The sequence below is a fragment of the Malaya genurostris genome, chromosome 1, assembly GCF_030247185.1.
Source record: "Malaya genurostris strain Urasoe2022 chromosome 1, Malgen_1.1, whole genome shotgun sequence".
NCBI lineage: Eukaryota > Metazoa > Arthropoda > Insecta > Diptera > Culicidae > Malaya > Malaya genurostris.
Genome location: NC_080570.1, coordinates 128,598,124 through 128,612,648, shown reverse-complemented (window position 1 = coordinate 128,612,648; position 14,525 = coordinate 128,598,124). Strand labels below are relative to the sequence as shown.

Below are 14,525 nucleotides of genomic sequence, written 5' to 3'. Positions count from 1 at the left end.
AGCCATGAGGTTATTTCGTATACTTGGCCTTATTCCCGTTGTATCAGCGTTCTGAATATTAAATTCTTTCAGTGTAACTACGCTTCACTATAAAATATTTATCTAGACTTTACGTAACATTCAATTAGTGTGTTCATGACAATGACTACCTAAAAATAAAAGATAAAAATATGGTCTGAAAAAGAGCTGGTCTCTTCTTCGATTGGACTTCAAGCAAACAACATGGCCCTTATTACCGTTCTCACTTCCACTTTTACTTCACTCGCATGTCACTTCACTTGATTTTACCTATTACCAGTGTCACGGTCAATGAAATAATCACTAGTAAAAAAATCATTTTTTCCAATAAAATTTTGGTGATTTGATATTCGTAATAATAATTACTTTTTTCTCTGAAGTGACTTTCGTGATAAAGACCTACATTCACTTCACTTAGTTTTCACCGTGAAGTGATACCGATAATAAGGTAAAAATCACTTCACTTGGTTTTCATTGTGTAGTGATACATATTATTGTTTCGGACTTTATAATTCCGAATAACGACACATTTATTTTTCGATCGAATTTCACACGCGAAAATCAATCGGAACTTGGATTCGAACATCGCTACACCGCTATTCAGAATAATCGCCCTGATTCTGAATAACGACGTATTGGTTTTTCGATCGAATATGGTTCGGTCGAATCCTAGCTACCTTTGATTTTGCTAGCGTTATTAAGAATACGCATGAAATACGTAAAAGATGGCTCCTAGCTTCGAAAAGACATGGCAAAGCTAGCATTTCATTAGATTTTTCCAGTTGTTTAAAATATTTTTGTTCATCTGAAATTATTGAGATCAAAAGGGACACAAGAAGAAGAGGTTATAGGTTTTACATAACTGAATTTTATTACTATTGTAGTATTATATCTAAGAATGAATGTAACGATCATCGCATTTTATTATGCTATGGATCTCTGTACCATAATTCTGTGCTGAACTAGTATCATCAACTTTAAAGATTGAACTTGTCCCACACTCGATCACTCTTGTTGTACGTATCTTTTCGAGTATCCAGTGTTTTTGGTTAAGAACTACTTCTATCAGATCTTTCTCATTGCAAGCAATAGCTAAACTATTCCTTTCCGGGGCACCATACACACCTGTACTTCGGTTGAGAAGCTGCAGACATGTTTTGCGGTGTATAGTTGTATTTCTAACTCTTCTCCATTGCTCATTCGCGCAACAAATGCCGATCCATAATTCCTGCTAAGGATTGGTTCTTCTCCGAAGATGAACCTCTGAACTGCGATATCCTCTCCCCATAATCCTGTAATTGAATAACTTAACCATTGTCTGTAGACGTTAGCCTGGACCCCGGCAATCGCTTTAATTTTGAATTTCTCCTTTGCAATACGATACGACATACAGTGTGCCAAAATTTCTGATCTGTGTAACCAAAATCGTCGAAGGATTGCGGAAAATCTTTCTCTGTCAGTGCTATCCCGATTTCTGCTTTTGATGGAGAACAATTATAATCGAAACTTATCATCTTTTTCCAATTTTGATAGGCCGGATGTTTCCCATATAAGGATCTTATCATCGCCCATGGAAAGGATGCTTTATTGACTTGTTTATATAATCCCAAAACAACTAGATCCATCACATGATAAACCAGTTCTGTACGAGTGCATCTTGACCCTTTAAGCACGTGAGCTATTTGTTCTATAGATGGAATGAGCGCCATTGATTCTACCACAGCAGCAATCCATTTATCTTGGGATTTTGCTTCCGTTGTTTCGCACAGTCTAATCAGTAGTGTCGCTGGTCCTAACTGCTCAATTAAAGCACTTTGCATCGTAGGTGGAAAATTGGCACCGTAACAGAATGGTAAATGGTGTGCATGAATTCCCCAATTTTCGACTTTTGTAAGTGATTTGCTTCCAAGCAGATCACTTGAACAGTACATGTGGTTTACCCTAACTCCAGCATCACGGCGAAATCGGAAAATGCACAACATACTCAAATTCGTTTCAAAACGTTCATGAAGTTCCGTGGTGCTTAATGGTGAATCGAAAGATAACTCGTAAATATTACATATTGATAGAAATATTTTTTTTATAAGGCCAATCGTGTTATTTTTGCCGTTAATGGTAACTTCAGTATCATCAGGAACATTTTTCTTCACTGTACCAGAGTTCTCTGCTTGTTGTTTGCACAGTATATAGCAATTCCATAACAGTGACGTTATTTTCATTGTCTCATCAATATGATTCAGATCTTTTTCCTTAAAGCCATACAGTGAAGCAACCGTTTCGTGCAAATGTAGAACTAATAATCTCATCTTCTTATCTATGTCGGGATTTTTCACATTTTTTGACGGTTCCCCTGATGAACTGGCTTCCTCAGGTGCGTTGCTTTCCTTAGTATGTTTATTCGGCACGTGGTCGACCTCCATCTTTCGACTTTTCAAACTTAGAAAGTCTATAGCAAAGCGAAATGTTGCTGCCTAGTGAATTCTGAATCCTGCACAAAATTAAGAAATTCAATTTAATTGACCATTGTATGATTTTTTATGTGAATTTTGGCCTACTAGATTTGTTGCTCGTTTAATTCGTACACGTCAAGCGGTATTCAATAATAATCGATGTAATAATAATCCATACCTTATTTTTCATAAATCGAACTCGAATTTTATTCTGAAACACGATTGAACACTTAATTTGACGTTTCCAGTTTGAAACAATACCAACAATACTGCGTTTGAATTTCAACTGATGACTGATTTATTGAGACGAAAATTAACATTTTATATATTAACCTAGTACATCAAATTCTGAACCTAGAACGAGATGGAAAACAACAAACGCGAGTACGGGTACAAAAGATAGGTAGCTTGTAGTGTTATTCTTTTCGACCATTCTTAGATAATCTCAAAGCAATGCGGTCAGTACGGTATCTAATCTTATCGTAAAATTGGAAGACAAAATGCAAACACTGTACTTAGTCATTTCTAGATTGTCTATTGGTGATTCTTAGAACAGTTTCAAGTTATTCTCATTGGATGTTAGTAAAATGATTTCATTAAACTTTCACCACAGCCTTGCCTGTGTTTCCTCCTTTCAACATGTCTATGAGCGCAGCCGGCGTATTCTCGAATCCTTCCGTGACCGTTTCCTGCCATTTCAATTTGCCCTCCTGAATCCACTTTAAATTGGCCGCTATTCCTTCAGTCCAGCGATCGGTCCACCGCCAAACAGTGAAACCTTCCATCTTCAGTTGCTTGTAAACCATCATTCTCATCGGATCGGTTACCTTTTCGATCGATGTATTATAGTTTGAAATCGTCCCACACACGGCAATTCGACCATACAAATTCATCAATTTGATCGCTGCTTCCGATATTTGACCTCCAACGTTGTCGAAGTACACATCGATTCCCTTCGGTGCAATCTTTTTCAGATCTGCCAAAATATTGTTCGTTGTCTTGTAATTGATTGTCCCATCGAAACCGATACTTTTCAACCAGTGGCATTTTGCATCAGAACCTGCGATTCCGATCGCCCGACAGCCCTTTAGTTTTGCAATTTGACCAACGAGACTGCCAACCGCTCCGGCCGCCCCACTAACAACCACAGTTTCTCCCTCTTTGGGATTGCAAAGTTCCAACAGGCCAAAATAAGCTGTATTTCCTGGCATACCCAGTACTCCCAGTCCCAGACTTGGGGGTAATGAACCAAAATCTGGCAAAACGTAAGTGTATGGTCCATTCATCGGTTGGTCGCTGGGATTACACACAGTGTGCGTGCGCCAACCAAACTGGCCGAATACTGTTGCTCCGGCGGGAAATGATGTGTTCTTACTCTCGAGCACTTTACCCACCTGACCACCGATCATAAGCGATCCCTCGGGATAAGCCATCATGTACGGGCGCATGTACGGGTCCACGCTGATGTACTGGGCCTGTGCTAGAAATTCTGATAAACAGAGAAAAAAAATTAATTCAAGCATGGTTTAGTCATTTAACTATTTGTTTTTATTTAATTGTTCATTCAGAGAAGCAAAACCCCACGGTAGTGGATTGTTATCCACACTTGAGTCCCTGTTGTTTCCAATTGGGATTACTCTATTGTCTGAAAGTTGTTTTCACTGTGTAAAGTGTATCAGTATTGTTTGATGATTTCATCATGAACAGATTAATTACAGAACAACGATTCTGTGTTCAATCAGTGTTCAATTCACGCCTTTTTTTTGAGAACGGCCAATAAGCCATCCATCAACATTCACTTTGAAGAGTAATTTCGAATGACTCGGTACTCGCTGAGAATAAGTCATAATAGTAAACGGCAGAGAAAAGTTTTCTCTTTCGTCCGGTGTTAAATTTAATACTCTATCTTTCATAGCTCGCTTGTAATTTCTTTCGAAAGTGGAAGTTGACAGGTGGCTTATTGGCCGTTCTAAAAAAACGCGTGAATTAAAACTTTTTATAGAGCACAACAACCATATTTCGAGGAATGAACAGGTGAACTGCAACGATTGATGCTTTGGAAACTAATATTCAAAGTGTCATTGCTGAAATACGTCTTCAAATGCTTGAAAAAATGATCGAAAATTAGACATCCAAAATGACCTTTGTTAAAAATAGTCGTGGCGGTCATTGTCCGAAATCATACTTGAATGTTAAATGCCAAGAAATTATCTACGAGAAAAATTTTTTTGACAAATTCATATTTTGGCATGAGATTTATTTAAATTTCAAACCAGCAAGCTCTTGAAAAAATACCCTTTAGTTAGATTCACGCGAAGAGAAATTTCGTCAAACTGGGGCCCCGGCCATTGCACGATCTTCCTGGTATCTACTTTGGCAACCAGGCTAGTTTGGTGAACTTCAAATGACTCTTCATTTGAAATTTAAAAACTTGAATTCGTGTCGATATTTGGTTTGACAGTGAAAATTTTGCAAAAAATACAGTTTTGATAGAACATTTACCGCTGCTCTTTCTTTTTTTTTATTCAATTCCCTAAAATACAAACATAACAGATAAATGAGTAAAATTTCGTAACTTAAGGTAGCGCTTCGCCGTGGTCAGGTCGAAGCGAGACAACTCACTGCTTCCTCTTGCTTTGTCGCCGAAATTTCACCCTAAATTGCAAATTTCTCCAATACTAAGCCGATTCACGAAAAATCAAAAACATACGATTGTAGGTAAATGATTTTACTATGCATTTGGCGAAAAATATTAGTTAGAAAGCTTTTCTTTCGCGAGATTTCGTGCGAGTTTTGTTAAACATTTTGTTTTCTTTTTTCCTTTTCTCGCTATAAACAACTCGCATATGTAGGGATGTGCTGCGTTTTCAACAAAGCGTCAAAGCTAGTAGCGATGAAAATCATTACTGATTTCTGGTTCTACTGAAACATGAATAGACATTATTTTACAAAGTAGTAACACTTACTTACATTTTCTACTCATCTATATTCAACGTTTACGCAGAGAGAACAAACAACGAAAACAAAAGAAATTTTTTTTTTTTTTTCATAAATACGTTTATTTCATAGGCAATATACATAAGTTTTTCTTCGCCGTGGCATCCACAATACATAGTAGTTTAAACCTAATACATTTCGAATATCATATTAGTATGTTGGTGCTCATTAGTTAATCTAAACACTGTTTTTATCAAGCGAGTTGCTATTTTAATTACATTAAATAAAATACATTTATTTTGTACATGATCTTATAACTATTTCAGGATTGTTTGTATCAGTTCACCACTTATATTCAATATCCTATAGTTGGCTATTGGTTGAACTCATGGAAGAGAAAACAGTTTAACATAAAATAAAATTTAAATTGGAACTCCAATGGATTTAATGAAATGATAAAGAAGTTTCATGTATGGAAGGTCACGACAAGCAAGAATGTCGCGAACTGGGACATTGGATAGTCTACCTTGGGTACGCAAGGAATTTATTAGTTGAGATCTGACATCACGAAACTCCACGCATGTCCAAACAACATGGTCAATATCGCGGTAACCTTCGCCGCAAGCACAATGATTAGTCTCGGAAAGTCCAATTCGAAGGAGATGTGCATCTAACGTGTAGTGATTGGACATGAGTCTGGACATCACACGAATGAAATCTCTACTCACATCCAGTCCCCTGAACCATGCCTTTGTCGATATTTTAGGAATAATTGAGTGCATCCACCGACCCAGATCATCTTTATCCCAAGAAGCTTGCCAGCTGGCAAGTGTTCTTTGGCGAGACGCGCTATAGAATTCGTTGAAAGCAATCGGTCTCTCATAAATTTCACCCTCAATAGCACCACGTTTGGCTAAAATATCGGCTCTTTCATTGCCTGGAATGGAGCAATGAGCCGGAACCCAAACTATTGTGATTAGATAATTATTATTCAATATGTCGTTCAGACACTGTTTTATTTTACCCAAGAAAAACGGTTCATTTTTGCCAGCAGCGTTTGAGCGAATGGCTTCAATTGCACTCAGACTATCTGTGAAGAGGAAATAATGGTTTGGAGATAATGTGACGATTACATTCAAGCTATAATGAACTGCTGCTAACTCTGCTATATAAACAGATGCAGGTTCTTGAAGCTTGAATGAGGCCGAAACATTATTGTTGAACATACCAAACCCTGTCGCTTCTTCCATTCGCGATCCGTCCGTGTAAAACATTTTCTCAGAGTTAATATGCCTGAACTTACTTGAAAATATTTTTGGGATTTCCATAGAGCGTAGGTGGTCCGGGATTCCACGCACTTCGCGCTGCATGGATGTGTCGAAAAATAAAGTTGAGTCAGGTACATTTAGGAGGCTGACACGGATAGGAATATATCTTGAAGGGTTGATTTCCTGTGACATATGGTTAAAATATACTGTCATGAATTTTGTTTGAGATCGAAGCTCGACTAGTCGTTCGAAATTATTAATTACCATGGGATTCAGCACATCACATCTTATTAGCAGGCGTGATGAAAGCTCCCAAAATCGATCTTTTAATGGAAGAACTCCCGCCAGAACTTCAAGACTCATTGTATGTGTCGAATGCATGCAGCCTAAAGCAATTCGCAAACAACGGTACTGAATTCGCTCAAGTTTGATAATATGAGAATTTGCAGCGGAACGAAAACAAACGCATCCATATTCCATCACTGAAAGTATCGTTGTCTGATACAATTTTATTAGATCTTGCGGATGAGCACCCCACCAAGACCCTGTTATTGTTCGAAGAAAATTTACTCTTTGTTGGCATTTCGTTATCAGATACCTAATGTGTCCTCCCCACGTGCATTTGGAATCAAACCACACCCCGAGGTATTTGAAAGTCAAAACCTGTTCGATAATTCTTCCCATCATATGAAGCTGAAGTTGCGCGGGATCATGCTTTTTTGAAAAGACGACCAGCTCTGTTTTCTCCGCAGAGAATTCGATACCAAGATGAACAGCCCAAGCGGACAATTTATCTAAGGTATCTTGCAATGGTTTTTGCAGATCAATAGCTTTGGATCCAGTAACTGAAACCACGCCATCATCTGCCAATTGTCTTAGTGTACATGGGGTTACTAGACAGCTGTCAATGTCATTCACGTAAAAATTATAGAGGAGCGGACTGAGGCATGAGCCTTGCGGGAGACCCATGTAGCTAATTCTGATTGTTGCCAAATCGCCATGTGAAAAATGCATGCGTTTCTCTGACAAAAGGTTGTGCAAATAATTATTTATAACCGCTGGGAGTCCATGTTGGTGGAGCTTGTCTGAAAGAACATCAATGGAAACTGAATCAAATGCTCCTTTAATGTCTAAAAATACAGATGCCATTTGTTGCTTTTGAGCGAAGGCAATTTGGATGTCAGACGAAAGTAATGCAAGGCAATCATTCGTCCCTTTATTTCTACGGAAGCCAAACTGAGTATCTGACAACAAACCGTTCGTCTCGACCCAAGTGTCGAGACGTCGTAGAATAATTTTTTCGAACAATTTTCTGATGCAGGACAACATCGCAATGGGTCTATATGAGTTGTGATTGGAAGCTGGTTTCCCCGGCTTTTGAATGGCGATAACTTTCACTTGTCTCCAGTCAGGTGGAACAATATTTTGCTCAAGAAACTTGTTGAACAATTCCAACAAACGTCTTTTTGCGAGGTCGGGCAGATTCTTCACCAAGTTGAATTTAATTCTGTCCAATCCAGGAGCGTTATTGTTACAAGACATGAGTGCTATGGAAAATTCCATCATTGAAAAGGGGCTATCAATGGAATCATCATTTGAAGAAGACTCCCTAACAATGCTATGCGTAGGAACGGAATCTGGACAAACTTTCCTCGCAAAATCAAATATCCATCGATTCGAGTACTCCTCACTCTCATTTCCTACGTTACGATTCCTCATTCGTCTGGCCGTATTCCAAAGAGTGCTCATTGAGGTTTCTCTTGACAAACCTTCGACAAAATGTCTCCAATAGCTGCATTTCTTAACCCGAAGTATGTTCTTGTACTTGGTTTCTAAAACCAAGAATTTTTCAAAATTCTGAGGAGTTCCTCCTCCTCGTTTTAAAAACGTCTTGAAAGCATTTTGTTTCGCGTGTTTAGCATCTGAGCACTCTTTGTCCCACCAAGGATTTGGAGGTCTTCTGTTAGACGATGGACCAAGAAATCGTTTGGTTTGGGCTTGTTCTGCGGCCTCCAGAATCGAACAAACGAGGAAGTCATATTCTTCAAGTGGGGGAAGCTCTTCCATTGAAGTTAAGACACTTGAAATATTACTTTGGTATTTAATCCAGTCAATATTTTTTGTCAAATCATATGGAATATTAACTGAATTAGCAATGCCTTTGTTACTGCTAATTGAGATGATGATTGGTAAATGATCGCTACCATGTAAATCAGGAAATACTTTCCAGGTGCAATCTAGTCGAATTGAAGTCGAACAAAGAGATAAATCTAATGCACTTGGACGTGCAGGAGGTCTTGGGATCCGTGTCATGCTACCCATATTTAGTACCGTCATGCTAAAATTGTCGCAAATATTATATATTAGAGATGATCTGCTATCATTGTAAACGGAACCCCACATCATTCCGTGCGAATTGAAATCTCCTAAAATCAAACGTGGAGCAGGAAGGGCTTCGACAATTTCATTAAGCTGTCGTTGTCCAACTTGAGCTCTTGGAGGAATATATACCGAAGCAATGCAAATGTCCTTTCCTTTAATGTTTATTTGACAAGCAACAACTTCTATACTAGAAGTCGAAGGAATGTTTAATCTATAAAAGGAATAACATTTCTTAATTCCTAAAAGCACTCCACCATACGGGGAGTCTCTGTCGAGACGTATAATGTTAAAGTCATTAAAATTTAAGGCTATGTTTGATGTAAGCCATGTTTCGCACAAAGCAAATACATCACATTTTTGACTATGCAACAAAACTTTAAATGAATCAAGTTTTGGCATGATGCTTCGACAATTCCACTGCAGGACAGTGATTGAATCATTTGCGGCGGATGATAAATTATCCATCAAATGATACAAAACCTGAAAGAGCTGGCCATTGAGCTGATAACTGTTTCAAAAAAGTTCTAGCTATTGGAAGGAATGCTGTTATGATGGTCTTTAGAGGTTCAGAAATATTGAATGCAGCGAAAATCCATTCTACAATTTCCGAAAATTTCAGTAATCCTGTTGGTGAATGTGAAATGGAGCCCACTGGATTATTGTCTTTTCTTGAGCTAGTTCCTGGATTGGTTTGTGAATTTGACAAACCAGGAGGCACAGTTTTTGGTTTTAAATTTGGCTTTTTAGCTTTAACACGGGGATCTTTTTTTGAAGGTATAATTTTAGGTGTCTTTTTTGGTATTTTGTGGTTTGTTAATCTCCTCTTAACAGACCCTTGAGGAGTGACAAACGAGGTATCTTCACTATTTCCGTCAGAGTCAGATTCCTCTGGCTCCGCAAGATTTGAAAAACCGTTTTCGGTTTCCAAAGGGGAGACATGTATGACCGTTTTGAGCATTTCTGCATATGTGCGCTTAGACCGTGCTTTTAAAGAAAGCTTCATTTTGTCTTTACGCAGCTTAAATGCAGCGCACACTGAAAGATCATCATGAGGGCTTTCCCCACAATAAACACATTTTTCAACATCTTTATCGCAAAGGTTATCCTTATGAGGCCCTTGACATTTGATACATTTGGACTTATTACTACAGTAAGTAGCTGTATGTCCGAATTTTTTACAGTTCGTGCAATTCATAACATGCGGTACGAAAAGCCGAACAGGAAGACGAATTTTATCGATATAGACATGGCTAGGCAATGCAGATCCGGCAAATGTTACGCGAAACGAATCTGAGGGACGATAAGACTTTTTTCCATCGACAATAGATGCTGAGTACAATTGTTTGCACTCGAGTATCTTAACTCCCTCAAGCATGGAGTTTTTAAAACGGCCAACTCCATTTTTAAGTAAATCATCTGCTGTCAGACTTGCTTCAGTCACAACACCGTCAATTTCTACCTCCTTCGATGGAATGTAAACTCGATATTCAATAGCAAATAATTTACAGGTTACAATATCGTTTGCCTGTTTCAAGTCGTTAACTACAACTCGAATTTTATCTCTATTAACCTTACAGATTTCTTTAACTTCAGAGAAATGTGATGTCAAATCCTTTGTAATTTGCATCAAGTTTAAAATCTTTTCTTTTTTTCGAAGATAGACTATCCATGGCCCAGTGGTACCCTGTGGATAATGTTTAGCCCTCGGAGTATTTAAACTTTTACTAGTATCCGGAATCGGATTCGGATGATCTTCCATGAGATCATCCATTACATTAAATTTTTTTTGTAAATTAATAATACCAAAATAAAAACTTATGTTTAGTAAAATTTCAGATATAAGAAATAAAAAATAAATTAAATTAAATCTACCTTGTAGCTGATGTCTCTGTTCCTTTATCGTGAAGAACGACGTGAAGCTCTTCCAACGATTTCCAATTGGCAGTCTTTTGCTGTTTCCAATTGGCAGTCTTCTGTCGTTTACTGCTATCTCAGTTGCTCTGCCGTCGTTGTGAACACCACTGCACTTGCTGTACCTGACCCCAGGTACAGTGCTTTTGCTCTTGGTGGCGATCAAATGCGATGCTTGCAGTGTAGCACCTCGCGATATATGCCGTCTCTTTTGATCCTACGCAGCGTACAAATTCTGGTACCTGGTAGATCAGCACTGGGTTGCTTTAGCACCTCTGTGCCTTTGCACCCCTTCGTCTTCGCACCTTTATGCGATGGCACCTCTGTGACTCGTCACTTCTATGCTCTCGCACCTCTGTGTCTCTACACCTCTGTGCGTATGAACGGGATGGCCTTCGTTGCTAGCTTTCCAGTCGGGAAACGCCCCGAATATTGCGTTTGCTATGGGCAGTTTAACTACCTGAAGCTTAGAATTGTCTCGGTAGCAGCCGTTAACTCACGAGCCAGTACAATCGAAACACAACCTCTTCGCTTGAATGGTTTTTACTGAATGAAAACAAAAGAAATGTTGTTGGCGTCTACCGCATGTGACATTTTGCACACCCCAATGCATGCGTGGACATTGTGTGCGTGCGAAAAAATAAGGAAAAACTCATTTATTTTTATAACTCGCACGAAATCTTTCGATAAAAACGTTTATCAGGCACAATTTATATACGAATCGATAAAAAAATTATTTATCTAGAATCGTATGTTCTTGGAATTTCCGTTTTCTTCTACGTTTTCTCACAATTTTGGGTAAAGTGCATGAAACCCCGGGATAGGCAGCGAACTCCCGTGACCACGGCGAAGCGCTACCTTAATTCCGGAAAATAACAAAAAAAAATGTAGGTTGCACTCCAATTATAAACGTGTATCATATATTGCTTCCGAAGCAGAAAAGTAATATTGTTTCCAAGAGCTACGAAATGTTTGCGAATCTGTTTCGAATTTAAGCGTTACAGAATTTAACCACAAGAGGTTTTTGTTTATACAATGACCTTTAAAATTCTATTTAGTGAGAAAATCACATTTTGTTCACTTATAATGCAGGTATTTTCGCCACAGAAAAAAAGTACGTATGTTTTAATCGCTATAATCCTTCGTGTTAATCGTGTATGTCAAGCTGATTTCGTATCGATGTCGAGGAATTCAAAGCAAAGTTAAACGTTTGGACTGATTATCAACAATAAAATCGGATGAATTTGACCATTATTAAACAAAATCTGTTCTTTAACATTTCATAACTTAAGGCTATCGTCCAAGTACCATGCGCGCGGGTGGTTTTAGGAAATTTTCGATGGGAAATTTGAAAATTTTCCAAAACCAAAAACATACTGATCCTTGAAAAACTTTTATCTATCTGCAAGGTGAAAACGGCTGGAAAATTCGGAGGATTTTCCGAGTCTTATCAAAAATAGCTCTAAAAAAGAATTTTCACAATTATTTGGGAAAATAAAGCGATGATATGAGTTTTTTTTTTCACCCGGCGAACAACCAAAATTAGGTTAAAGCCGGGTAAAAATAAACGATATAAAAAAATTTTCAAATTAACCTTATGCTGGCTACAAGGATACATTCAGACACATTTTTGGAAAAGTTTTTCACGCTTTTCATGGAAAATCAACGAATTTCAACAGACGGAATAATGTTAGTTTTGTAAAGTTTGTCTAAGTTTTGCATAGAATAAGATCAATTTTACAATGAACTGAAGAAAATCCGCTTCAGTTTGAATATGTGTAATAATGGGTTTACGTTATTTGGCCGAATTTTGTTTGGCATAACTTTGTTTGGCATAAATTTGTTTGGCATAACTTTTGTTTGGCATAAATCTGTTTGGCATAATGTCGTTTGGCATAAAATAAAAAAGATATACTGTTTCATTTGGCATAATATTTTTTTGGCATAATTTTCATTTGGCATAAATTCAATTGTGCATATTTTCTTTTGATTCATTTTATTCTGGGAGTAATTTAAAAGGCTGAAATACATAACGGCCTGATAACACTTGGATTATAGATTTTCCGATTAGTGATTGGACGACTCGGACTGCGTTACCTCGGCGGCTTGGCGCCGCCGAGGTTGCCTTGTCCTCGTTGTGGTCTAAAACTAGAAAATAAATTCTAAATTGCTTTTTTTTTAATGCGAGGCCAAGGGATAGCTCCTAGCTTTGAATAGACCGAGCAAACGAGTGGATTACAGGTTTGTGTGTGGGGGCCGCTGCTTCCGACTCAGCCGGCGGTCCGTATCGCCTAAATAAAGTTTTAAAACATTTGTTCACGATTGAATAAGGTTCGTTTTTGATATTTATTAAATAAAAGTGACTAGTTGCAAAGTGTAAAGATGATTGTTTTAGATGTGCTCTTCGATTTTTGTTTAAGCTTGTTTGTAAACAGTACCGCTGAACTGTCAAGGATGAATCTTTGTTCATTCGTGACGTCACGATAAAAAATTCAATTGAAAAAGTGTCTTTCGCCATGAAGTGCTTTGTCGAACATACAAATGTTTTGATCGGTTTTATAGTTTGAATTGCTGGATCCGCAGCAATTTTCAAAAAGATTTTAACGCATCTCTGCCTTACATGACATTTTTTCCATCTGAAGCAATGAGAAGCTTGATCATCCAGATAAGTCAATATTACCAAAAAATCAAATTCGAGGGATTTTGACTTTTGATTATTATCACTTCAAAATCTCCCTGTACGTTGTTGTGAACCACTCGAAAAAAATTGCTATAATAAGGTAATTCTAAAATTAACTTCAACACTCACACCACTATCATACCTCCGTCTTTTAGAGCTGGCAGTTCCTCTTTTTCCAATCTGAAGTTTTGCTGATTTGGCTCCCCTTTGAAGGTTTTGGCATAAATCCATTTCTGTGCACTCAACGCCGACGATCCGTAACGGCGGTGTGCCGCAATTATCGGTTCTAAATAAAAAAAAAACAATTCAATAAACCCGAAAATATATTACGCGTGATATATGAATACTCACTAAACAAGCGCATTTTTTGGCATTCCACCAGATCCAGCCGGCTCGTGATGTGTGAGAGGAAAAAGTAAACAAGAATATGGTTATCTTTTGTGCTGTTATCAATACATAAATACAATCGCCGAATGTGTTGGAACAAAGTACTATACGCATTCGTGAACATTGGATTACTTGAGAATGAGTGAAGTTATTGCGTGGCGAATATCTTTTTCCACTTTATTTCGTTTCTATTTATGTTTATATGATATATTCTTTTTTCGTTTCATCTGCGACTCATCAATTAGTAGGTCAAACATGAACCATTAGAAGATGTGAAGTCCTGAGAAATTACACCGATTTGGAATAACTCGGAAGTTTGAGTATATTGCCGAAAATAAGATGTCGAAATTACTTCATTAATTTGATTTTAGATGTTCAGTAATTATTTTTACGATTTTGAATTGTAAAACATTATTTTCACTGAACGATCTCCACAATTTGTCCAATTCACAATCATCTGTCGAAGAATTACCGGATTTCGGTAAATTCTAA

At 37.8% G+C, this 14,525-nt stretch overlaps 1 protein-coding gene across 1 annotated transcript; it reads right to left on the bottom strand.

Annotated features, from left to right (window-relative positions):
* Positions 1-2,738: 2,738 nt before the first annotated feature.
* On the bottom strand, positions 2,739-14,197 carry LOC131425753 (prostaglandin reductase 1-like). Its single transcript, XM_058587884.1, has 3 exons — positions 13,998-14,197; positions 13,789-13,932; positions 2,739-3,957 (listed from the first exon to the last, which is right to left on the bottom strand). The coding sequence occupies exons 1-3, from the start codon at positions 14,155-14,157 to the stop codon at positions 3,065-3,067; spliced, it is 1,197 nt and encodes a 398-aa protein (XP_058443867.1). The 5' UTR covers positions 14,158-14,197; the 3' UTR covers positions 2,739-3,064.
* Between the last annotated feature and the right edge of the window lie 328 nt (positions 14,198-14,525).

Bases quoted from the DNA above. Each gene is read 5' to 3' on its own strand.
- LOC131425753 (XM_058587884.1), bottom strand. From the start codon at position 14,157: ATGTTCACGAATGCGTATAGTACTTTGTTCCAACACATTCGGCGATTG. The intron at 13,933-13,997 runs GTGAGTATTCAT...TTTTTTATTTAG, and splicing joins CCAAAAAATGCGCTTGTTTA to AACCGATAATTGCGGCACAC. The intron at 3,958-13,788 runs GTATGATAGTGG...TCTGTTTATCAG, and splicing joins GCCAGCTCTAAAAGACGGAG to AATTTCTAGCACAGGCCCAG.